The sequence below is a fragment of the Pongo abelii genome, chromosome 3, assembly GCF_028885655.2.
Source record: "Pongo abelii isolate AG06213 chromosome 3, NHGRI_mPonAbe1-v2.0_pri, whole genome shotgun sequence".
Taxonomy (NCBI): domain Eukaryota; kingdom Metazoa; phylum Chordata; class Mammalia; order Primates; family Hominidae; genus Pongo; species Pongo abelii.
Window position 1 is genome coordinate 864189 of NC_071988.2, and position 26331 is coordinate 890519.

At 58.9% G+C, this 26331-nt stretch overlaps 1 protein-coding gene across 12 annotated transcripts in view; it reads right to left on the reverse strand.

The window, feature by feature from the left end:
* The window catches only part of GAK (cyclin G associated kinase), a 90756-nt gene that overhangs the window by 29666 nt on the left and 34759 nt on the right, over positions 1-26331 (reverse strand). For 9 of the 12 annotated variants that reach the window (XM_063722590.1, XM_063722626.1, XM_063722627.1 and 6 more), the window contains 13 exon segments: positions 21939-22064; positions 20159-20248; positions 17529-17664; positions 17034-17146; positions 14276-14366; positions 12617-12740; positions 7592-7641; positions 6905-7053; positions 6274-6396; positions 5449-5582; positions 1446-1640; positions 916-1033; positions 366-445 (listed from right to left, as the gene is read on the reverse strand). In XM_063722590.1, coding sequence (XP_063578660.1) covers positions 366-445; positions 916-1033; positions 1446-1640; positions 5449-5582; positions 6274-6396; positions 6905-7053; positions 7592-7641; positions 12617-12740; positions 14276-14366; positions 17034-17146; positions 17529-17664; positions 20159-20248; positions 21939-22064 — 1529 coding nt within the window. 12 annotated transcript variants of the gene reach the window in all.

Sequence of the window (26331 nt, forward strand, 5' to 3'; positions counted from 1 at the left end):
CCAGACAGGATTGCCCCGCATCATCTCCAACCTCCACCTGGCAGGGCACTCTGCACACAGCAGGCTCAGGAACGTTTGCTAAGATGCAGCCGCCACCCGCTCACCTGCTCACACCACGCCTGGGTGTGAGGGCTAAATCCTAACAGACACACACACCAACGGGGGGCAGAGCTGCAGCCACCGGGTCCACCCCAGCAGCCTGCACACGCGCAGCTCCAGGATGGCCCAGGAACAGGCCCAGCACCACCAAGCTGCAGTCACACAGCCCGCCACTCCCCCTGGGGCTCCCACAACCGGCCCACATGCAGGTGCTGCGGCACAGGGCACCTGTCCCTCCCCACCAAGCACACGTTGCACCAACATACTTGGCAAATTTCACAGTGGTGGCGTTCCGAGGCACAAACCCCGTGTGGAATTGAATCTGGAACATCTTCATGGATGCCATCTGCAAAGAGAGCAAACACGACGCCCCGCATGGAGGGTGAATCCAGATCCTGGGGCCACAGACGAATTTTTCCCAATGGGCGAGCTCTGAGAGCGGCTCATGGTGCTGGAGGCATGGACGGCGCCCCCATGCCACATGTTGTGGGGGAAGCGGGAGAGGGTCTGTGTGTGGCAGGTAGCCCCGAGGAGAACGCATGGGCCCACAAGCTGCTTCACGGGACTGCCGTGGGGGCTGCCCTAAGTGGACCCTCAAATTCAGTCTCGATGGAAACGCCAGGCTTTTCAGGCCGAGATCCTGTGCACGGGGCAAGCAGTGGGCACTGTGGGGCAGTCGCCACATGAGAGCCCACAGCACTCACCAAACAGCGAGCACCCCAGACCCTCGGTGAGGAGTGAGTGCACCGTGGCCCCCAGCCCCCCACGAGCCTGGGCGTGAGTCGGGAGCACCGGGCAAGCCACAGGCTCTCTCACCTTGGCCTGCAGCCGGCCGCCCAGAGTGGACCGGGCGTGATAGATGACAATAAGCACGTCTCCTTGCACCGTGACGCCCAGGGGAATCACCGCTTTGCCATCCTCAATCTTAAAATCCCTAAGGACAGAACGACAAGAGAAAAATTAAACAAAAATACCCCCCAAAACCAACCAAACAAAAACAACAAAAAACAGAATGAGAAATTGTCCACTTAGCTAAAACGTGTAATACCCAGTAAAGAATAACCCCCATGAAGAGCCTCACAAGAATTCTGAAGTCTCCTGGACACTAGGATCCCTGTGACCTCCTGCTGCTGACCAGGATCCCATTCTGAAGTCTCCTGGACACTAGGATCCCTGTGACCTCCTGCTGCTGACCAGGATCCCAAGTGACCTGCCACAGACGCCACAGTTCCAAACACGTCCACCTCAGCAAGCGCCTGTCCCCGGCAAGGCCAGGATTCCTCTTTAACGGTTTTCCGGAGGGGTGAGGATGAGGGAGCACGGCGTGGGGCCGCAGCTGCACTCACCGCATCTTGTCGTACTCCTGGGAGGTGCTGGCCACACGCTCGTCCCCCACGTAGACCTCGCAGAAGGGCCTGCAGCCGCTCCTCTGCTTGCTGAACAGCGGCACGGGCGTCATGACCACGGCCCTCACCAGGATGGGCTTGCTGTGGGGTGTGATGGGCTCCTCTGCCACCATGTCACACATGTACTCGATGTACCTGGGGGCAGACGTGCCGCATCACCATGTGATGTGCCCTGAGAGGGGACCACACAGCTGATTTTGTCTTTCGAATAGGAGTCTTTCATGCTAGAAATTTCCCTTGTAGCAATGTTTTAGTTGCTAACAAATCTGAGGTTATAATTTTCATTTAGTTATATATATGTGTGTGTGTATACATATATGTATTTTTAAGACAGAGTCTTAAAAATACTCCCTAGTTCAAGATATTTTTAAATTTCTCATGATACTCCCACTTTTACTCATGGGTTATTTAGAAGTTGCTTAATTTTGAGGCCAGGCGCGGTGGCTCACGCCTATAATCCTAGCACTTTGGGAGGCCAAGGCTGGTGGGCTGCCTGAGGTCAGGAGTTTGAGACCAGCCTGAGCAACACGGTGAAACCCTATCTCTACTAAAAATGCAAAAATCAGCCGGACTTGGTGGTGTGCACCTGTAATCCCAGCCACTCGGGAGGGCTAAGGCAGGAGAACTGCTTAAACCTGGGAGGTGGAGATTTACAGTTTTCCAGATATTCTTCTGGTATTGATTTCAATTTTTATTCCACTGTGGCCTGAGAGCATAGTTTGTCTGATTTCAAATTTTAAAAATTTATTGAGGTGTGTTTATAGCCCCAAATCTGATCTTTCTCCTTGCATATTCCATGTGCATTTGAAAGAAATAAATGTGTGTTTTTCTGTTGTTGGGTGGAACGTCCTAGAACGCTCTACAGCTGTGTCGGCCTTCATGGGTTGACACATTCAGTTCTACTATATCCCTGCTGGTGGTCTGTCTACTTGTTCTACAGATTACTGAGAGGAAAATGTTGAGGTCTACCCTACAAATGAGTTGTCTAGTTCTCCTTCCAATTTGGTCAGTTTTTGCCTTATGGATGTGGAATGGAATCTGTTTTCTCTGACCTTGGTAGCGTAGCTCTGGCTTTCCCGTGGCTGGCGTTCCCATGGTGCCTCTGTGGAGCACAAACCCCCCGGAGTCTGCCTCCCACCTCGCAGCACCCACGCCCTGCAGGAGGCCCCTCCCAGAGCTTGTGCGGGGCAGGCAGGGGACGCCACTTCTATGGTGACAGTGCAGACCCCATCTTCCCAGCCACAGGACACTGGGGTCCAGCTCAGTCAGCAGGGAGCCAAGACAGCTGGTCCTTCAGCCACAACAAATAAATCCTGCCAACAGCCCGAGTGGCCAAGGAAGCAGATTCAGAAATGAAGGAGAAATCGGCTTTCTCAGAGTCAGTGCGGCCAACACCTCGAATGGAGGAGAGGGCCCAGCTAAGCCTCAAGGTCCAGGGAGACCATGAGAGAACGGACGTGTGCGGTTCTAAGCCTGAGCGTGTTGTGACGGGTCATGCAGCAATGACTAGTACGCTCTTCCCCCACCATCCTGTTCTGAACCCACCTCTGCCTCCGTGCTGAAAGAGGACTTCCTGCAGTGCATGGCCGAACCGTGTGTTTCAGTCCCATATGACAATGCCTGTCTTTTAAACAAAACCACTCATGTTCAGCCTGAACACTGATGTGGCTGGATTAAAATCTACCATCTTGCTGGCTGTTTCCTACTTGTTTGATCTGTTCTTGGTTTCTTTTTTCTTCTTTTTGCCTTCTCTTGGCAAGGTTTATGTTTTTGTTTTACTTCTTGTTGACTTCTTAATTACAGCACCGAAGAAAAGCCCTTACTGGTTGTTCTAGGCTTTCTGACGAGAACCTTGTGGCTGACATCTTTCTTTCTGTACCTGACACATCTTCTTCTGGCCACCTCCAATACTTCCTCTGTGCTCGGTTTGCAGGAGTTCTGACTGGGATGCACCTGAGTGGGTTTTTATGTGTTTGTCTTGCTTTCATCCTGCTTGGTGACCTCTGAGCTTCTTGAACCTGTGGACTGGTATCTGTTACTCATTCTGGGAAATCCTCAGCCATGATTTCTTCACTGCTCCCGCTTCCGTCTTCCCTTTCTGGACTCCACGTGTGTGTGGCCCTGCCCGAGGTGGAGGCAGCTCTTGGGTGCTTGTTCTACCCCCCAGCTTTCTCTCTGTGATTCAGTTTCAGTATCTCTCAACCTGGCTCCAAAGGCCACTGACTCAGCCTCGGCGATGTCGAAGGCGTTCTCATTTCGGGGATTTCCATTTGTTTATTTCCTGGCATTTCCACGGCTCTGACGAGTGGCCCACTGGACCGTGCACCCGCCTGAGGGTCCTCTTTCCACGGCTCTGACGAGTGGCCCACTGGACCGTGCACCTGCCTGAGGGTCCTCAGCACATCAGTAAGTTACTTCAATTTCCCTCAGAGTAACAAGGTGCAGCTCTTTCTCTCGTCTCCTCCATCTGGAGGCGTAAGAAAGGGTCTCGGCCAGGTCTGGGCCTCCCTCATAGTAGCTGTGCCCCCTTGCCCGGCCCTCACTCTCCCATCTGTCCTGTGGGTGCCCACAGAGACTGTGCCTTCCAGAGGGCGAGGACCCTTCCAGTCCTGCAACCCTGGAGGCTTCACTCGCCCACTGAGACACTTGGCCTCCACCGGTTGGACTCTTTCTGGCCTCCTTCTCTTCTGGGGTCCAGTTACGTCCACCCCAGACAGCGCACACACACACACACACCTCCTCCCACAGGCACCTGACTCTCCTTAGATTCTGGGCCAACGATGTGAAAAGGCCATGAACTTGAAGCTGGTCCAGCTAGCTGCTCGGTGGGAGCGGCACTCTGCACATCTCTCTGCTCCTCCAAGGAAGGAGCTGTGGGATTTGGGCGTCATGGAAGCCCAGCCACATGCCACAGGGAAAGAGACTCCCTGGTTCTCAGACGCCCCCTGCTGAGCAGGCCCCACCGCACCTGGCCTGAGGGTGCCAATGGCTTTCAGCTCAATGTGTGGAGGGGCTCCCGACTTTGCACTCCACTTGCTGGGGTCACATAGAAGACAGCTGGATGGGGCGGCCATTATCTCCTCCCACCAAGGCTGTGAGAAAACGAGGTGGGGCCCCCTCCCTGGGGATCCACAGCAGCAGGAAAGGCCTCCCGACCCTCGCCCCGTCCACAGGCTGTGTGCCCTATCCAGAGGGGATGAAGAATGGGGAGTCCCCTGACGCTTGGGTCCCTCCTCTTCCCTCCCGCCACAGTGGGGCCATGGGGCCGGCCTTTGCTCCTGGGCCCTGACTCTTGGGGCCTCTGTGGTCCAGGTCAAGACCTGCTCTTTCAGAGGCTGCTCCAGCCTCACCAGGTCCTCATTGAGGCCAAGGCCAGGGGAGGCTTTATGCTGGGAAGGACTCCTCGGGAGTGGACACCTGCAGCCCCGAGAAACAGGGAGAGCCCTAAACACACTGTGGCCGCACTCCCGTTTGAGAAACAGCCTCCTCCACATGGCCAGGGAGAGCCTGCTGCGCGCTGAGGCGGAGCGGCACAGAAGCCTGCATTTGGCAGGGCCCTAAACGCGCTGCGACTGTCCTCATGTCTGAGCAGCGTCAGGTTCTCCACACAGCACCTGTGTCAGGTGGTCCACATGGCATTGTCACATGATTATCCACCAGAGCCCACCACATATATGGCATTTGTCAGAGAACCTAGCATCTAGCCACAAGCTGGGCAGATGCTGCCCACAGCAGTCAGGACCACCGCGGCTGAGGGCCCACCCTCCCTGGGCTCTGCGGCCGTAAGCCCAGGGCTCAGCCGTGGCTCTGCGAGGCCGGGTCTGCCTTTCCCACCAGCACCTGCAGCGGCACTGACTGGCTCTCCAGGAGACACCACAGTGAGGGCGGCAGTACCACACGGGCCCAAAGAGCTGTCCCCTGTCCCCGGAGGGCCACGCAGTACCTTTTGTGGGACGGCCAGATGCCTGGTGGGCAGCGCTTCATGCTGAACATGTACACGGCAGCCTCCGCAGTGCTGAAGAGACGGCAGAAGCACAGGAAGGAGCAGACGGCCACAGCAGATGCAGCTCTCCCGTCCTAGGACAGACAGACACGTCTCGTGCGCGCCTCGCACTCACGCAGGACGAGGGCTTGCGGGGTCCTCAGGCATCCTACCTGCCCCACGGCTGCAGGGACGCAGGGCTGTTCCTCTCTGAAGCTGGGATATGTTTAGGGACCTACGTAACGTGCCTGCCGAGGCAAGAATGGAGCCCAACGGAGACTGAAGGTTCCCTAACGAAGAACAGGGCTGGGGCCGCTCCAACAGGCTCTGCTGGTGCCCCGTACCCCGCAAAAGACCCCTCATGGAAACCTCAACTCCATCAACCACAGTGGCAGCTGCCACACCCTGGGAGGCTCAAGCACCACTAAGCCTCGCGCTGCAGATCGGGAAACTGAAGTGACTCTCAGGTGGCCACCACGCAGGAGGGGGCGGGCTCCCCACACGGGCACGCAGGTCAAGGCCAGGAAGGGCCACATGGGGAGGGGAGGGCGGGGCCATCTGGCATCTGTCCCCTCCAGACCCAAAGACGCCAAGCACAGGGACTTTCTTCCGTGTCTCAGGGTGAAGAACAGGCTCCAGCTCATGACTGGCGCTCAGATGCTGTTGAACTACCCCAGGGTGAAGAACAGGCCCCAGCTCACGACTGGAGCTCAGATGTTGTTGAACTATGCATGAAATAACGAACTTTGACAAAAGACGGCGCCAGCGCACGGCCCTCGAGCTCACCATGCAGTGCACGACGCAGACGTTCTTGTGGTCCTGCCGCAGCCAGGCGTGCATGTTCCTGCAGATGTTGTACAGGGTGTGCAGGTGCGGGGCCCGCCGTGCTGCCCAGCCACACTCGGAGACCTGTGGGGACAGGGCACGGTGGCACGGACGGCAAAACCCCGCCCCAGCCTTGGTCAGATAGAAGGGACAGCCTGCCTGCAGTGCAGGGGCCTCCGCCAGCTGGTGTCATAAACAGGTGTCCACCTGCGCGAGAGCCTCTGTGGCAGGACCTGAGCACCAGGGCTGCCACTGGCCTTGCAGACAGAGCTCAGTCAGCTGTTCCTGGGCTTTGGGTCCCTTTGCATACTGACAAGTATCGTGTCTGGAAGGAATGCCTCAGCCTCGAGCACCCTCTGGCAGGCGGGAAGCAGTGAGGAGCTGGGGCCTCCATGGTTCCCATAAAGCGGCATCCTCAGAGCAACAGAGACCCCACCTTGCTCTCTCCTGTTCCACGCTCTGCAGCCCCTCAGGAGAAATCCGGCCGCCCCCATCACAGCCCCACCCTGACCAAAGCCCTCAGCTACGCCCCTGCACTGGAGCGGAAGGAAGCTGCCAGAGTGGCACCAAGACAAAGCCTGTGGCCACACACCCGGTTGTGGAACCTGGAGGGCCGGTAGGTCCTCGGGGACAGGTTGTAGACGGCATAGTGCCCTGGGTGCTTGGAGTCCAGGAACAACCGCACATCTTCGATGCTGTTTTTAAGCGCTGACTCCACACCTTCTGCTGGGAACGACATCACTGAAACAAGCAGGCCTGCGTCAGCCACCGTCCCTGGGAGATGTGCACCTTGTGGCCAGGCTGCTGCTGAGGCCTCGCTGCTCCTGGCGCCCCCGGGCAAGCGCAGCCTCTGGCAGCTCCACCAGCCACTGCCCACACAGCCAGCCCCCTCACCCTCCGTGGACTCCCGGCCTGGGTGGACCTAGGAGCATGGACCCAGCCACACACCCACCAGCCGGTGGCTGGGACTTCCTGAGACAGCTTTCTGACACCTGCCCGGTCTCTAGGTGTCGGGATGAGTGACTGAGATGCCTGGTGCACAGAGGCCCTGGTTTTCCATGGACACGGCCTTGCGTTGTTCCTGGCATGACCTCAGGGAGCCATGGAAGGCACCAGGCACAGGCCGCCTGCCTGCCAAGGGGCCCCAGGCCGCCCCGTGAGTCTGTGGCCGCAGACAAGGCTGGAGCAGAGGCACCTGTGCCCTGACACACAACAGGGACTCACTGGGCACACAGGGAAGGGCTGGGGAGCGTCCCACAGCCTCATGTGGTACACATACCTGCAATTCTGGATGTGATGTAAGATATGTCCAGGTCACCCTTTGCATAACTGGAATTAAAAAGAAGAGAACTTGGTTATGACAAGAAACACTCCGCAGTTAAGTCACAGGGCTTAAACCAGAGCCTGAGGCCTGGAGAAGCCGTGGGGCTCTCACTGTAGAGGCTGCATCCCATGAGGAACATGTGTGCACAGGCGTGTGGGCAGGTTCACGGGTGTGTTTGTGCTGTGGAGCTGACCCCTACATCAAAAATGGATGGAAATGACACAGCCTGCAGGTGGTGGAGGCGTGCGTGAGACAGGAGAGACATCCGCTGTCTGACTGCCCCTTCCCCTGCGCTCTCCAGGGAGGCACGGCCCAGGAGTAGCCTGGGAGAGGGATGGTAACACCAGTGGAAGGGGAGGGCCGGAGAGCAGGGGTGGCTTGGACGATGGTCATGGGTCATGCCAGGCTCCACGCGCTGCCCAGGCCTGGTGGTTGCAGCAGTGGGACGCCAGCAGACACCACTGGAGGCAGGAGGGCCCCCTGCCCTGAGTGCCTAGAAGCCCCTGCTGCGGCCACAGCCAACTCTCCACAGACCAACTGCCCCCAACACTGGGTCCATGTAATCGGTAACACAGAGATCAAAACCCTCAGTAACTCTGCAAGGACCCTGACAGGTTTATCCCACAATTCACTGGAAGCAGCAGCTGTGCAAGAACAGCCAAGCCGTTCTTGTGAGGGAAGGAGCAGAAGGGAGCCTCCCTCCCAGGGCAGAGCAGGCCGGAGGCTGCGGGGACCAGAAAGGCTGGGCTAGGAGCAACCTCAGCTAGGCACATCGCAGAGGGGCCGTCCTCATCAGAGGAGAGCCTGGAAAAAGGTCCAGAGAGATGAATGACCCAAATACTCACAACCGAACCATCGCCTGAAAGTGACCGTGCGTTCAAACGTTTTAAAAGCCGTCTAAACCCACGGAGCAGGTGCTGACATAGGATGCGGGTCTTCCGTGCATTCAAACGTTTTAAAAGCCGTCTAAACCCACGGAGCAGGTGCTGACTTAGGATGCGGGTCTTGCATGCGTTCAAACGTTTTAAAAGGCATCTAAACCCGCCGAGCAGGTGCTGACTTAGGATGCGGGTCTTCCGTGCATTCAAACGTTTTAAAAGACGTCTAAACCCACGGAGCAGGTGCTGACATAGCATGTGGGTCTTCCGTGCGTTCAAACGTTTTAAAAGGCATCTAAACCCACGGAGCAGGTGCTGACATAGGATGTGGATCTTCCGTGCGTTCAAACGTTTTAAAAGGCATCTAAACCCATGGAGCAGGTGCTGACATAGGATGCGGGTCTTCCGTGCGTTCAAACGTTGTAAAAGCCGTCTAAACCCGCAGAGCAGGTGCTGACATAGGATGTGGGTCTTCCGTGCGTTCAAACGTTTTAAAAGCCGTCTAAACCCGCCGAGCAGGTGCTGACATAGGATGCGGGTCTTCCGTGCGTTCAAACATTTTAAAAGCCATCTAAACCCGCAGAGCAGGTGCTGACATAGGATGTAGGTCTTCCCTGCTTTCGAATGTTTTAAAAGCCGTCTAAACCTGCAGAGCAGGTGCTGACTTAGGATGTGGGTCTTCCAAAGCAACAAGGGAAGACGGGGAGGCACAGTGAGCCTGATGCTCGGCCACTTTTGCAGCAAGAGACAAACAGGCCACGCGAAGCACGGCTACTGGACCTATAATCTAATCACCAGCAGAAAAACAAAAATAGGGGCCAGGCGCAGTGGCTCACGCCTGTAATCTCAACACTTTGGCAGGCCGAGGCAGGGAGATCACCTGAGGTCGGGAGTTTGAGACCAGCCTGACCAACATGGTGAAACCCCCACTGCTCCTGTACCACGGTAGGCAGCGGCAAGCACAGCAAGCTGACATGCCTTAAGCAAAGGTGGGCACTGAGTGCCACAGGATCCACGCACATCTCACCCACTCCAGCAGCCCTGCGGGGGCCCCGTGGACCTGGCTGTGTCGGCCTCAGGCATGTGTACCACGGGTGTGTGTGCGCTAGGGCTGCACCGGACGCTGACGGGACAGAAACCAGGGCCCAGACACAGGGCTTAGGCCCCGAGGTCCTGGCTTCAGAACAACAAGCACCAGGGCAGCCAGGGGCTCACAGCCACCCAGGTCCTGACTCCTGGGCTTGTCCGTGGGGAGAGCCAGAAACACAAATGAATTCACAGTCCTTTTTTTTTTTTTATTTTTTTAATCGAGGCAGGGTCTTGCTCACTCCAGGCCAGAGTGCAGTGGCACAATCACAACTCACTGCAGCCTCAACCTCCTGGGCTCAAGTGATCCTCCCACCTCAGCCCCCAGTGTAGCTGGGACCACAGGTGCACGCCACCTCACCCAGCTAATTTTTTATTTTTGTAGAGACAGGGTCCTGCTGTGTTGTTGTGTTGTCCAGGCTTGTCTCAATCTTCAAGTGATCCTCCCTCCTCGGCCTCCCAAAGTGCTGGGATTACACGAGCCACCATGCCCAGCCATCTTTTGAGCCTCCAGGCCCAGCCAGAACTCACTGTGGCTTCTAAGCCAACTTTAAAAACACAAGTTTATGTGGCTTCATCTGCCTCAAGCACGTGATGTGAACAGAAGGCAGATCAGAACAGCAGGGCTGCCCTCAGCTGGCACCTGGGGGTGTCAGGAGGGTTCCCACCATCCCCTAACAAGCAGCAGCTGGCTGTGCCTGAGTGCCGTGTAAGCAGCGCCTGCTCAAGCCAAACTGCGTCCTCCTAGGGCCTGGAACCCATGGGTCCCAGCAGAGCCATTTCTAGGACCAGCCCCTGCGGCCTTAGGCTTCCGGCAGACAGCAGCTCCCACCATCCCCACAGCTGCTGGGGAGGGAGCGTGGCCTGGAGTCCCCCAGGGAGGACCCTGGAGCTGTGCCCGGCTCCCTGGACGCCCCACACGCCTCCTCCCTCTGCTGACTCCACTCTGCCTGTCCCCACAATGTGCTGCGGCCATGGAGACCATTTTCACTGACGCTGAAAGTGACTGTTCTAGTGACTTTCACTTATGGCTTTGCTGCTGCATCCTCTCTGTCTTGTTTCCACTCTGATCCCAACATCACTCTCACCAAGATGACGCTGGAGAGTCTCTCGCCCCGCTGGGTCCATGGCTAGCCCTGCTGACGCTCCACACGCAGTGCCACCTGTCAGGACCCTGCAGGAGCCACAGCCTGTGGCCCAGTGGGCAGTGCACTGGCACCAGACAGACGGAGCTGCCTCTGATCTTCTGTCAGCCACAACTCAGGCAGGAGGCGTCACAGAGGAGGTGCCCAGAGGTGTGAGTGGGCTCAGGCCCTGTTCTGGGGATATGCAGGCCCACTAAGAACAGGTTTCTCTCCATAAAATGTTGCACAGGGACAAGGCGCACAGGTAATGGAACCACACAGCCAAACGTGCAGCACACACAGAGGCACACAGCTCGCATACACAGGCACTCACACAGCACTCCTACACATGCTTACACATGCACGCGGCTCACACGCACTCACAGGCACACAGCTCACACACACAGGCACTCACACAACACTACTACACATGCTTACACATGCAAGCAGTTCACATGCACTCACACGTGTACACATGCACGCAGCTCACACACGTGTGTACACATGCACGCAGCTCACGCACTCACACACGTGTGCACATGCATGCGGTTCATGTGCACTCACGTGTACACATGCACGCAGCCCACTCACACGTACACATGCATGCAGCTCACACGCACTCACACGTGTGCACATGCACACAGCTCACGCACACGTGTACACATGCACGCAGCTCACGTGCTCACAAGCACTCGCACGCATGTGTACACATGCACACAGCTCACATACACTCACAGGCACTCCTACACATGCGTACACATGCACACACGCATACATACTCAAACATGGACATGTGCTCATACACATGCCTGTAGGCATACACTCAATACGAGCACTCAGCTCATACAAGGATTCACAAGCACAAGGACTCACAAGCACCAGCACACATGCTCACACAAGCAATCACACACACCTATGCACATGCTCACACCAGCATTTACACACACATGCACACATGTTCACACATATGCATAACACACCCATTCCCTCACATGCACACATGCTCAAAGACACATGCACCCAAGCTCACACATGTGCAGATGCTGTGGTACACGCAGGCACAAGTGCACACGTCTACCTGGTGCTGGGGACACAAAACAGTGATCACAGCACAAAACAAAGAACACAGGAAAAAGCCGAAGGGTGTCGCCAGCTGTGGAAGGAACGTGGGCCCACCAGGGGCCGTAGTTCCTGCATCACGGGCGCCAGTCCAGCCCAGCTTCTAGGCTGTTTCCTGACACAGCCGACGCCCTTGAGCTGGTGTGACCGCAGGGCCAGATGAGCAGCCAGCATGCTCCTGGGTGTCCAGCTCCTCCAGAAGAGCCAGCGCACGGACCCCACAACGCAGAGGTGCCGCACTCTGGAACATTCCCAGTGCTCTGTGAGCAGAGGCTGCTGGGCCTGTGGGCCGATGTCAGGGGCCACCCCCGCACAGACTCGCCCTTGGACAGCCTACCCAGAGGGAGACTTTCTCCCACCACAGGCTGGGACTCACCTGGTCTAAGTCTGAGTAACTAGGGCTTTAACTCAAGGACTGGCTCAGTGAGGCGCCACCACAGATGTTTCACCCAATTTACACAAAGAGTCCCTGGAATAACCCAGGAACGCCCCAGAGTGAGGGGCGTCATCGCAGCAAGGGAGGGGCGGGCCCAGGGGTCTCCCCAGCAGGGCCTTGCCCCGCAGGCGGTCAAAAGAAAGGGATCTGCCCGGCTCTGCGGGATGCTGGGCTCATTCCGACTCCCTGGGAGAAGCGAGTGATGCTGTCCCACTGCCTCAGGCGTCCCTGTGGGGCCTGATGACCAGCTGTTCCACCACAGCCAGGAAGCAAGGGTCGGGGCTGCAGCCTGGAACGAGCGTGCGGCAGGTCCAGGGCTCTGGAGCCTCACACTCACTTAGCGACGGACTGTATGACCTTGGAGGAGGTGTCCTTGAGGTTGGTGAAGAGCCGCTCTGTCCCACCCCGCAGAATGTCCAGGAAGCCGCCGTAGGGCTGGTCGTACTCCGCCAGGGCCAGGCCTGCAGGGAGACACAGTCTCAGCAGACCACAGGTGCTCGGTCCCACCTCCCCAGGCACAGGTTGCTGGCTGGGCCCATGCCACAGGTGCTGGGTCCCACCTCCCCAGGCGCGGGTTGCTGGCTGGGCCCAGGCAGCAGGAACAGGGAGCGGGTGGTATGGCCAGGCCCCCGACCCACACATACACAGTGGCAAGCCAGGCCTCAGCACTGGCAGGTCTACCCTGTCCTCAGCCTTTCCAAAGACCCAGGAAGTGGTCAATCTGGGTGTGGAAGGGCTAAGTGGCCACCTCAGCACAGCTGGGGATAGGACTCTGTCTGCGGGGATAGTCTAGCCTCACGGCCACAGCTTCAGGCCACCATCACCCTGGACGTGAAGGCAGAGTGGTGACCCCTGGCCTGGTGGGTCCCGCGAGGTCTTCGCAGGCGGCTTTGGTGGCCCAAGTGGGTGTTAAAAAAAAACACCTGGCCAATGTCCCTCACACAGACAGGAGACCGAGGCCCAGGCGGCACCGAGCAGACGGGGGCACTGCAGAACCCAGCAGCTCGAGGACTCACCCTTCCTCCAGCCAGCAGAGACCCAGCCTGCCACTGCACCTGCATGTGCGGGACCCACACTGCACGGACCGGGGTGCCCCAGACATGGAGCTGAGCTCCTCCCTGGGAAGCGGAGCTGAAGGACCCAGGCGAAACCTCCCACACCGCAGTGGGGATGCGGGGCGAGGTCGGGAGAGGTCAGGGCCATGCAGAGCTGTATACCCAAGCTGCTGCCTGTCAGGGCCATGTCCTCAACGGCTCACCCGGAACCTTCCGGAACACTCCCGGCACGGAGTTCCAAGAGCATGCAGCGTCTGTCTCCAGGGCCCTCTCCACTCCTCACCAGCTGAGGGCCCTCCAGGGACACCCAGGCCCATCACAGGTGCCCACTCCTCAAGCGGCAGAAGGGACCACCTCACACTAGCGGCAGAACTGTCTCCCCCACCGCCCTCCACTGTCCAATGCCTGCTCCTGCACCCTGGCCTCAGGGTCGCTCCTGTAGTAAAGGGTTCACCTTGCCCACAGCAGGCCTGGCCCTTCATTCCCAGCTCCTGGGAAGGAACATGGGATGCCCCCTCCATCCCTAAAAGGGGTGTCTATTTCCCTGGGGCCTTGGGCTGTGCCAGACACAACAATGTGATCTATGCTGGGGTCTTGGCCACGGCGGAGGCTGCCTCCCACAGAACCCCTGAGCGAGGCTGCCTGGTCGCTCCGGCCCGGTCTCCTGGGCCCTGCCCTGGAGCCTCTTCCCTTGGCTGGCTTTAGTCCGAATCCTGTCCCCCTCCTGAACTGCACCGAGACACCAGCTTTGCTGAGCTCTGTGAGCCCCAGTGAACTGCCGAACCTGAGGGTGCGCTCAGGGACCCTGACCTCGCAGTCATCTCTGGTGGGAGAGGGGGCCCCGGGAGAGAAGGACCCCAGACTCCATCCCAATGTGCTGCGGGTGCCCGGGGCGCAGCAGGAGCGAGGGACAGGTAGCTGGCACAGGACAGGGCACTCACCTCCACTGTAGCCACTGCCAGCGGGACCCACGGGAGGGGGTGGCCCTCGGGACAGCGCGGCGTTCCCGTAGCCTCCATTCTGCTCCAGGAGCTGTGACAATGAAAATGCAGAGGTCAGTTCTCTAAACTGACAACTCACGCCTGCCCACACTCACGCCTGCCCACGTCGGGGAGAGGTACGGCATGGGTGCCCTCAGAGCCCATCCTTTTGCCCCCTGATCTATGACGCAGTGCAAGGGAGGAACTTCCCACAGGCTAAAGCATCAGCTGGAACTCGACAAACGCACACAGCCCTCGTCCCCTCGCCCCGCGGCCTGCCTCGCTCGGGGCTGTTGCAGGTGCTCAGCACTCCCGCCCAGCTTTTCAGACTCTTGGGCTGCAGTTTCTTTTCCTTTTCTCTCTCTTCCCAGTCTGTCCAACCAACTTTTTTTTTTTGTAGAGACAGAATCTTGCTCTGTGACCCAGGCTGCAGTGCTGGAGGGCTGTGGCGCGATCTCAGCTCACTGCAACCTCTGCCTCATGAGTTCAAGCAATTCTCCTGCCTCAGCCTCCCAGAGTAGCTGGGACTACAGGCATGCGCCACCACGCCCGGCTAATTTGTTTTGTATTTTAGTAGAGATGGGGTTTCACCACATTGCCCAGGCTGGTCTTGAACTCCTGAGCTGAGGCAATCCGCCTCCCTCGGCTTCCCAAAGTGCTAGAATTACAGGCGTGAGCCACTGCACCCGGCCTCTTTTTTTTTTTTTTGAAACGGAGTCTCACTCCATCACCCAGGCTGGAGTGCACTGGCGCGATCTGGGCTCACGTGGCCTGTCTGTCCCAGGACGTTCCATCACTTCAGGTCCTGGGGGCCACCCCGTGAGGCTCACTACCTCCTGGGGGCAGTATTTTATTTCACTGTGAACTCAGCTCCATCATGGACTGTGTTTTCTGGGGGAGTCGGTTGGCTTAAGCAGGGGTCTAACGTTTGTCCCCATGGGGTCCGGGCCTAGAAGCACTCAGATGAGAAGCACTGAGGGCCCCGCCCCGTCACTAGGGGCCCGAGTCTGCCCATCTGCCCAGCGGCACCTCCTCCCGCCCCATCAAGAATCCCTCCAGCGCACTCGACGAAGCAAGAGGCCCACACCTCCCTGCGAGCCCACTGTCCTCTGTGACCTCTGGGGGGCGGGCAGGCATTTTCTGTAAAGAGCCACTGAGCAAGGGGACGCGAGGCCCAGGCTGCTAAAGAGCGGGGCCGCCCAGGAGGGATCCCTTCCCGCCGCTCTCTGACAGCCCCAGGGAAGCTTGCTGAGAGGCCACCAGTGACATCAACTCTCCCGCCTCAGAGCGCCCCACACCTCAAAATGCTTCCCGCACCCAGCATCAGGGCTCCCTCCGCTGGTGCGCCCACCATGATGGCCGCCAGAGAGGGGCACCACAGCCTCTCCCCATCTGCACTGGGCTTCCCAGCACTCCCCTGCTCCCAGGTCTCTGTACCCACACGGCCCCCAAGGAACTGCAAACCCTCCACACAGCCCAAACCTTCCTTGTCCCCCAGGGTCCTGTCCTCAGACAGGGACTCCGGGCAGCAGCTCTGACCTTCTCTCCCCACGCTCCACACCCCCCCCCACCCCGGTCAGCTCCACTGCAGTGGCCCCTGGAAGTTCCGGCTTCCGGCTACCAGGGAGTGGAAACGACCCAAGGGCTGAAAAGGGGACAAAACGCAGGAGCCAAGAGTCCTGGGTCCTTGGACACGGACCCCTGCGAGGTCTGCAGAGGGGCCCTGCGTGTCCTGACTGGGCCCTGAGCTGGGATGCCCAGGGGCCTCCCTGCTCCCCGTGGGTGAGGGCCGGGCCGCATGTCTGCTCTGCCTCGAGGATCTGGTGATGGAGATGCTGCACCCTGTCCACGGCTGGGTCAGAAAAGACTTTCAGGAAACCACCTTCCAGCCAACACGTGCTGCTCCCTCCCAGGCCTCACACTTCCACAAAGCACGCAGCCCTGTGGGCCTCAGTCTCCCAGCCCCCAGGCCCTGATGCTGCCAGCAGCCACCGGTGCCCGGGAGTGGACCCTGGCTGGGCCCAGCCCTGACACAACTGCAACCAGGACGCCCAGAGCTGAGCTGAGGGTCAGAAACACAGACACAGGAGCAACTCAGGACACCCCAGGATGCCCAGAGCTGAGGGCCGGCTGACCTGGCTTGGACACCAGACCCCAGAAACACAGACACAGGAGTAATTCATGCTGTCCTGTCAGGGGAAGAATCTAGAAAGGCGCCCGCAAACCTCAAGAAGGCCAGAGGAGCACGTGCAGAGTGCGAAGACCTTGGCAATGGTCCCAGCGTGCCCCCGGGGTCTTGGCCCTGGGCTGCGGTGGTGCCCCTGCTCCTGCAGGAGCCCAGGGCCCTCAAGAGCTTGTGGCTCCACACTGAAGTGGGCAGAGACCCCCAGGGTGCAGGCTCTGGACGAAGCGGCACAGCCACATGCCACCCTCCTCTCTGTGGGGGGATTTGGGGCTCACATGTGCCTCCCTCCCCTCTGTGATAGGAGACTTGGGGTTCACGTGTGCCTCCCACCCCTCTGTGATAGGAGACTTGGGGTTCACGTGTGCCTCCCTCCCCTCTGTGGGGGAATCTGGGGCTCACGTGTGCCTCCCTCTCCTCTGTGATAGGAGACTTGCGGTTCACGTGTGCCTCCCTCCCCTCTGCGGGGGATCTGGGGCTCATGTGTGCCTCCTTCCCCCCTGCGGGGGATTTGGGGCTCACGTGTGCCTCCCTCACCTCTGTGATGGGAGACTTGGGGTTCACGTTGCGGGCAGCCGCTATCTCCTGCAGCTGGTGCACCACCTCGGCGATGGACAGCCGCTCCTCCGGGTTCACCTGCAGCATGGCGCCTGCAGCAAAAGCACAGTGTGCTCAGCCCCACGGTTCCCCAGGCAGGTCAGCACCCCCTGCACTGGCAGAGGTCACAGACCACCAGAGGCCACTCGCTCTACACACATCAGTGACGTCAGAAGCAAGGAGGGAGCGGTAAAGGGAAGAACAAAAACCGAACAAAATGATCAAAAACCACCACTCAGAGCACCGCAAATTCACCAGCAGGGTGGGCGGCAGGGGAGCTCTGTGGAAACCCCCCCAAGGGATGTTGTCAAAACGATGGTGACGGGTGGGAGTGGGGCCGGGTGAGCAGTGCCCCAAGCTGAGCGGGGTCTCCAGAGCCATGCGGGGTCTGTGCTCCAGGGTCCTGCCCCACGCATGCATTCCAGCGGGACTTACGGATGAGGCTGTGGAAGACCGTGTACTGCGTGTCGTGCGGGGGGATTGAGTACTTCCCATTGACTATTCGAAGTTTCGCTCCATCCTCAAAAGGGTGCTGCCGGAAGCACAGCAGGTACAAGATGCAGCCCAGGGCCTGCGGGGAGAGCAGGGGTGACATCAGGGCCGTGGGGAATGCAGGGGTGACACCCGGGCCATGGGGAGCACATGGGTGACACTGGGGCCGTGGGGAGCACAGGGGTGACACCCGGGCCTGCGGGGAGAGCAGGGGTGACATCGGGGCCTGCGGAGAACGCACGGGTGACGTTGGGGCCATGGGGAGTGCAGGGGTGACGCCTGGGCCTGTGGGGAGAGCAGGGGTGACATCGGGGCCTGCGGAGAACGCACGAGTGACGCCTGGGCCTGTGGGGAGTGCAGGGGTGACACCCGGGCCTGTGGGGAGAGCAGGGGTGACACCTGGGCCTGCGGAGAATGCACGGGTGACGTCGGGGCCGTGGGGAGTGCAGGGGTGACGCCTGGGCCTGTGGGGAGTGCAGGGGTGACACCCAGGCCTGCGGGAAATGCAGGGGTGACGTTGGAGCCGTGGGGAGTGCAGGGGTGACTCCTGGGTCTGAGGGGAGAGCAGGGGTGATGCCCGGGCCCACAGGGACATGAGCATGAGAAGAGCACCGCAGACATGGTGACTGGCCGAGGGGTGGCCCCTTCCTTGGGGATCCTGGAGGTATAGTCGGTGGTGACACAAACATCACTTGACTGTGCGGAGCTGGCGGCAGTGCTTCCCATGGCACGGGGAGGCCTGGATGCTCCACCTCTATTCACCGCAAATAACTGTCCAGGTGACAGTGTTAAACGGACTCCAGGCTCTTAAGATTAAAAAGTACCGTTCAGGCCGGGCGCGGTGGCTCACGCCTGTAATCCCAGCACTTTGGGAGGCCAAGGCGGGTGGATGACAAAGTCAGGAGTTCAAGACCAGCCTGGCCAACATGGTGAAATCCTGTCTCTACTAAAAATACAAAAATTAGCCGGGCGTGGTGGTGGGTGCCTATAGTCCCAGCTACTCAGGAGGCTGAGGCAGAGAATTGCTTGAACCCGGGAGGCAGAGGTTGCAGTGAGCCGAGATCGCGCCACTGCACTCCAGCCTAGCAACAAAGCGAGACTCTGTCTCAAATAAATAAATAAACAAATAAATAAGGTTCCTTTCAAAATTCTGGGGTTCCCACACTCATGCACTGAGGATCTATGAGCTGGTGGGACCAGCACAGAAACCTGCTGTGTGCCATGCGAGGGGCAAGGCGCCTATCCTGTCCTCGGCAACAGCAGAGCCCCACTTTTCAGAACTGACCCCATACACAGGGTGTAAGGCACGGGGCAGAAGCTGCAGGAAGCAGCCTCCTCAGTCTGCTCAGGATTTTCACAGAACTGGCCTCAAACAATCAGCGACTTCTCGTCAATCACCCAATATGTGAGCCCAGAGAAGGGGTTGGTGATGACTTCGGCGTCAGGATCTTATCCAGCCAAGAGTAAGAGCTCACACCGGGACCCCAGGCCGAGCAAGAGCCGGCCCGGAGTGTCCTCGTGCGGGATGTGCAGAGGACCAGTCACCGGGGCGGGCCAAGAACACAGGCAATGACCACGCACACGGCCCCATTCTTCCACACTCCTCAAGGGACACAGAGCCTCAGCCTGCAGCCCACATACTGTCTCAGCCTGCAGCCCACGTGCTGTGGCTGATGGCGCGGCTGACCCGGTCTGTAGGCAAATACACTACGAAGGGCCAACTGCCACACCTGGTGGCTGAATGACGGGGTAAGGGGACGTCAAAAGAACCACAAGGCAGGACACCCTCCACGCGTGGTCACCCTCGGTCAATGGGGACATGGCCTTGGAGAGATGCAGGGAAGAGGGAGGACACATGAGACCACCCCAGCCATCAGGCTCAGCCCTCACTCTGGCCTGGCTCTGAGCAGGGGAGCTGAGCACACCAAGGCTGGGGTGTGGCAGGGATACTCCTGGGTCAAGGCACTCAGGGCCAGATGCAAAACAAGCCACGGACGGGGCCAAGGGAAGCCTCAGGCAGACCCAGCCACGCAGGACGCCCCCGCCTGCTACTCGATTCGTCCCCATTAGAAGTAGTCAAGGCTGGGCAGGGCGCAGTGGCTCAAGCCTGTAATCGCGGCACTTTGGGAGGCTGAGGCAGGTGGACCGCTTGAGCTCAGGAGTTCGAGACCGGCCTGGGCAACACGGTGAGACCACCCCTTCTATCAAAAATACAAAATAATAGCTGGGCATGGTGGTGAGCACCTGTGGTCCCAGCTACTCGGGAGGCTGAGGTGGGAGGACCCCTTGAGCCCAGGGGTGGGAGGCTGCAGTGAGCCTGAGCCGAGGTCGCTCCACTGCACTCCAGCCTGGGCGACAGAGGAAGACCCTGTCTCCAAAAAAAAAAAAAAAACCAAAAACAAAGTGGTAGCCACAGTGATTCTTAAGGAAAGGAAAAAGAAAAGGGGACGGGAGAGGAAGAGGGGGCCGAGGAGGCAGGCCGGTTCCGAGTGGCAGGCGCCTGGCCCACGCCGCCTCGGGTTGAGTAGGGAGCACAGAGCCAGGCACTGCCACCGAGAGGCACCAGACCTCACCCAGATATCCTGCTTCTCGCCGATCGGGAAGTTGGAATACAAGTCTATGATTTCTGGCGTTCTATACATTGGTGTTGTGTTCCTCGTGATCTGAAAAAACACAAACATTTCAAAGGAAAAGTTGCATCCCACAAACAGTATTTTTTATGTTGCATCACTTCCGTGCAGCTTTCCAAATGCACAGCAGACTGAGGGGCAACCTGTCCCACACGCCATGCCCTGGGATGACCTCAGGCCAGTCGGCCCCATGCACCAGCTCTGCCGCTCATCTTCGGCCTCAGCGCGCTCCTTACGATGAGGACTGAGTCATTCACCTCCCTCAATCTCCTACGGCCTCCCGTGCTTCGTGGCACGTCGGCACCCACGTATTGGCCTGCTGCGCACCACGTCCGCTTGCTGAGGAGAAGGGTGTCTCACCTGGCACAAGGGCCCTGCTCCAGAGTGGCCGCACCCAGAGCAGCTTCTGTGACACCCAGAACCCCAGGGTACGTGAGGGGATCTGGGAGGAGGAAGCCGTCCACCCAAGCTCACCCGACTGGTTCAAGGTTAACAACGGAGAGCCTCACAAACATACGGAGGCACTTGTGAGAGGCAGAGGCTGGGGCCACAGAGCTGTGAGGAAAGAGTGAATCTCTGTGCACGGCAGACACATTGTGAGAGGCAGAGGCTGGGACCGCAGAGCTGTGAGGAGAGAGTGAATCTCCGCGCACGGCAGTAACATTATGACAGGCAGAGGCTGGGGCCACAGAGCTGTGAGGAGAGAGTGAATCTCCGCGCACGGCAGACACATTGTGAGAGGCAGAGGCTGGGGCCACAGAGCTGTGAGGAAAGAGTGAATCTCTGTGCACGGCAGACACATTGTGAGAGGCAGAGGCTGGGACCGCAGAGCTGTGAGGAGAGAGTGAAATCTCCGTGCACGACAGACACACAAACCCCACCCTCAGCTGCAGATTCACAGGAGAGCAGCGGGCAAGCGGGCTCTGCAGTTATATAGCAGGACAGCGCACAGCCTTGGGCAGGCCACAGTTTCTTAAAGGGAATGGGAAAATGAGAGCTTACGGAAAGCAGGATAAAGCGCCCTCCACTCATGCTGAAAAGCACGAAGACCTGCTTTCCAGGAATGACCTCCCTGAGGCCGGGACAGTCAGCTACAAATGCAAGACACAAGAGCAAGAAGGCCCAAGTGCAGAAAGCGCAAGTTAACTCCTACAGCTCCAAGACACAGGGTGAGAGCAGGCTACGTGTGGGGAGAGACAGCATCTGTCTGCCCATCTCTGGGAAAAGGAGCTTGGGAGGAGGGCCAAGGACGTGAGGGGCTCAGAGGAAGGAGGGGCTGTGAGAGGGCATGGACGGGGCCACCCTGTGTTTTCAGCTCCACTTCCTGTTACCTTCAACTGCTCTAAAAAATAAAGTCTGTTTATTCATTGCTCACGCCTGTAATCCCAGCACTTTGGGAGGCCGAGGCGGGTGGATCACAAATGACGTCAAGAGATCGAGACCATCCTGGCCAACATGGTGAAACCCCATCCCTACTAAAAACACAAAAATTGGCTAGGCGTGGTGGTGCGCGCCTGTAACCCCAGCTACCTGGGAGGCAGAGGCAGAAGAAGCGCTTGAACCCAGGAGGCGGAGGTTGCAGTGAGCCGGGATTGCACCACTGCACTCCAGCCTGGTGACAGAGCAAGACTCAAAGCACCCCGGTGGGGAACAGCACTCCGCACTCAGGGCGCGGAATGTGGGAAGGGCCAGCTTCCCCCAGCATAGGCCCCGCTCAGCTCACCTCTTCCTCCACCAGGGCTCGCCTCTGGGCACTCCAGCTGTAGTCAGGGTAGTGCGAGATGGTCGTGGCACTGCCAAAGTCACACAGCTTAATGGTCCCTTGGTTACTAAGCAACAAGTTCTCAACCTGTAAAATTCCATAAGACAGTCCCGTGAACTCGGCGTAGACAGAGATGGGACTTCAGGGAAAACGAACGGGTGTGAGACACAGCCAGGGCCCTTCGCAGACAGCACTCGCCCAGGGCCACGGCTGCCGGGCGCCTGCAGCACCTCACACCTGCGGACACGGCCAGCTCTGCACCAGCAGCTCGGGGTGCAGGGGCTGCTCCAGGCCTAGGCAGAGGGGCTGTGGCGGGTGGGCCGGCCTGAGAAGCGGGCCCCGAGGGGCTGAGGGATTTCACAGAGGTCAGCAAAGGAGCCTTCCTCAAAGATGTCTTAAATTACTTCTGATCAAATGTAATATGTGTAATTCAGAAAAATAAAAAGCAGAAAATTAAAAACCACCCATAAATCAAAGAAAGATAGCCCAGTTAATAACGGGGCACACAGGCCGGGCGCGGTGGCTCACGCCTGTAATCCCAGCACTTTGGGAGGCCAAGGTGGGCGGATCACCTGAGGTCAGGAGTTCGAGACACACCTGACCAACATGGTAAAACCTCGTCTCTACTAAAAAATACAAAAATTAGCCAGGCATGGTGGTGGGCGCCTGTAATCCCAGCTACTTGGGAGGCTGAGGCAGGAGAATCGCTTGAACTTGGGAGGCGGAGGCTGCAGTGAACTGAGATCACGGCGCTGCACTCCAGCCTGGGCGACAGGGCAAGACTCCGACTCAAAAAAAAAAAAAAGTATACGGAGACATGAAAAACCAGAAAGGGTCACACAATTGTGAAGCCCACATTACACCTTCTGGCGCAGCTCTGATAACAGGACATGGGAGCTCGGGCCCAACAGGGAAGCCGGCGAGTGCTGCTGAGAAGCCACGGACGCTAGAGGCTGCACGCGCGACAAGGCAGCAACGCAGTGACTCAGCCCCACAGTGCTCACGCCCCACACGACACCCATCTTAACGGCAGAGCCATGGAAAACAACTGCCGGCACCAGGCATCCATGTGGAACAAAAGGAGAAAGCCTCGCCCCCAGCTCACACAATCAAGGAAGCCTCAGCCCCAACATTAAGGCAAACCACAGATCTTTCGGAAGACAGCCCAGAGGAGCTCCTTCTGAGACAGGGAAGGAGCAGCTTCTTCAACAAGACAGACAGCACAGACGTGGCAGGATGGCCAGCACGGGCGTCCCTCTTGAGAGGAAGAACAATGCCAGCACAGGGCTCCGAGAGGGCAGCACGCCAGCCACAGATGGAAGGTGCTCGGCATGCACACGGTCAGTACGGGCTCACGCAGGCAGCGAGAGGAAGGCAAGTTGAGGAAAGGCAGGCACTTTCCCAGAGGAAGCCCAAGTTCTAATGAGCCAGCCTCGTCGACAGGAGAAAAATGCAAACTAAGGCCATGGGCACCCAGGACAGGCTGAGGGAGCAGCACCCGCCATGCCCCAGGCCGGCAAAGTGCAGAGCCGTGGCATCCAAGAGTGCAAGGGGACACCCAGGGTTAGATGCAGACGCTCTCCAACCACAGTGCCCTGCAGACCCCAGTCCTAGAGAGGACGCCTGCTCCGCAGACCAGCAAGCTGAACAGGCTGTCCACATGGTGCAGACAGGATGGCTCACCATAAACAAGGGAAAGAAACGGACACACATGCCACCCACGGCCGACCAGAGAAACCCAGTGAAGCCTAAGGCCACCACTGGCCCCCGAGGAGATGCGGGCCACACACAGGACCGGGGCCTCTGAACCATAGGGCTGAGCAAGAAAATCAGATGCAGAGCGTGGGGCGAGGCTCCACTCACAGGATGCCCAGAGGAGAAAAGATCAGCGACCCTGGCTCAGATGCAGAGTACACAGCGGGGAGACGCAGTGGCACATGGCCACTGAAGGCCCAGGAGTGCCCGTCCCCTCGCGTGTGCCCATTCCCATTCTACAGCCAACAGAGACGAAGCTGTGCACACAGCAGGACAAGGCACAGGGCAGGCAAGTGAGGCCGCATGTGCGCGTTCCCATTCTACAGCCAACAGAGATGAAGCTGTGCACACAGCAGGACGACGCACGGGGCAGGCGAGTGGGGCCACGTGTGCTGCCTGCCCCTCCGCAAACAGCTGTCCAGACTCCTGCAGCAGAGGCCACAGGTGAACACCCGCGGGCTGCAGTGCTGGCCTGGGTTCCCGCCACGTCACTGTGGAGCAGCATTAAAGACCAGTGCTGTGAAGTGCAGGCCTGGCTCACAAACACCGATTCTTCACCAATTTCAACTCTTCTGTTTCTGTTCTCCTTAAAATACACACTCAAGCCCCGCTACACGACCCATCACACTTCAAAAACGCGAACCAAGAGGTCTCGGTGTCGTGAGAAAATCCACCACTCAAGACTCCTCAGGAAGAACCACCCAGACAGCAAACAGCACCTTCCACAGGCAGGACCGGCCCCTCCTGGAGCCCTGCAGCCCCTTCCGTCAGAACGGGGCCTCAGGCACGTGGGTTTCTGGAAACCAGGGGTCTTGCTTGCAACCTTGAAGAAGCTTCCCTCAAAAGCAACCCTGCGTGCTGGGCAGAATGTACTTTTCGAAAAGGAAAATACAAGGAAAGAAGAAACAGAAGGAAGAGACGGAGGGAGGAAAGGAAGGAGCAGGAGCGAAAGGGCCTGGGGCTCAGGAGCAGGCTCCACGGCGGTGCCCACAGGCTTCTGCCATGGGGCATCTGTCCAGTCGGCCACCTTACAGCCTGGCATTCTAGGCCCTCTGAGTTCAGGGGACAAACGAAAAAGGCCACACTTACCCATTTTCAAAATCTACATGAAGACACCCGTGCTATAAAGTAGGGGTGTACAGCCAAGTACAGAAAAGGCAGCCCTAACCAGAGAAACAGAGGAAAGCTGCCTGCCAGAGCCTTGGCCCTGGGTGGGTTGAGACAGGCTGAGGCAGAATGAGCCTGTGCAGTAAGAACAGCTCAGCATGGGTGCCCACGGCTTAGGCACCCCCACCCAGGGCACACGTGGAGAGCCACGGCCTTGGATCCCCCACCCGGGGCACACGTGGAGAGCCACGGCCTTGGATCCCCCACCTGGGGCACACGTGGAGAGCCACGGCCTTGGATCCCCCACCTGGGGCACACGTGGAGAGCCACGGCTTTGGATCCCCCACCTAGGGCACACGTGGAGAGCCACGGCCTTGGATCCCCCACCTAGGGCACACGTGGAGAGCCACGGCCTTGGGCCTCCCACCCAGGGCACATGGGGAGAACTGGGGGGCTTCAGGGCCTCCTAGGCACCCACGAGCAGATGCTGGAGAGGAGGCGGGGCCCAGGTGGCTGCATGGGCAGACATGAGCTGATGCACTGGGTGCAGGGCCAGGTAGACTCAAGGATACAGCTCCCACCTCAGGTCACACAAGGTCAATTCCAGGTGAACGAAACCTCTGGACACAGGCCAGGTAGATTTCAGCAGCTGGAGGAGCAGCTGGGGTGGGTGCTGGGAGCAGGACCTGAAACACAGCTCCGTGCTCCACAAGAGACGCCACGGGGATGGGGCCTCCCTGGCCTCCTCGTCCCCTCGACCTGGGCAGTGGCAGGGAGCCCAGGTCAGCGCAGGGCGTCCTCCACAAGCCGTGGCCAGAGGTGCCGCTCCCGATTAGCGAGGTCTGAGAGAAGCCACACTTTGGGAAAACCAGAGAAGGCTGAGAACAGGAGGGCAAGAGACAAGGCCCGGCTCCTCCCACCTCAGTGTGGATAATGGTGTCGAAACCACATACAAAATGTCCTGGCCGGGCGCGGCGGCTCACGCCTGTAATCCCAGCACTGTGGCCGGGCGCGGCGGCTCACGCCTGTAATCCCAGCACTGTGGGAGGGCGCGGCGGCTCACGCCTGTAATCCCAGCACTGTGGGAGGGCGCGGCGGCTCACGCCTGTAATCCCAGCACTGTGGCCGGGCGCGGCGGCTCGCGCCTGTAATCCCAGCACTGTGGGAGGGCGCAGCGGCTCACGCCTGTAATCCCAGCACTGTGGCCGGGCACGGCAGCTCACGCCTGTAATCCCAGCACTGTGGCCGGGCGCGGCGGCTCACGCCTGTAATCCCAGCACTGTGGGAGGCCGAGGCGGTGGGTCACCTGAGGTCAGGAGTTCCAGACCAGCCTAGACAACATGGTGAAACCCTGTCTCTACTAAAAATACAAAAATTAGCCGGGCATGGTAACATACGCCTGTAATCCCAGCTACCCAGGAGGCTGAGGTAGGAGAATCGCTGGAACCCAGGAGGCAGAGGCTGCGTGAGCTGAGATCATGCCACTGCACTC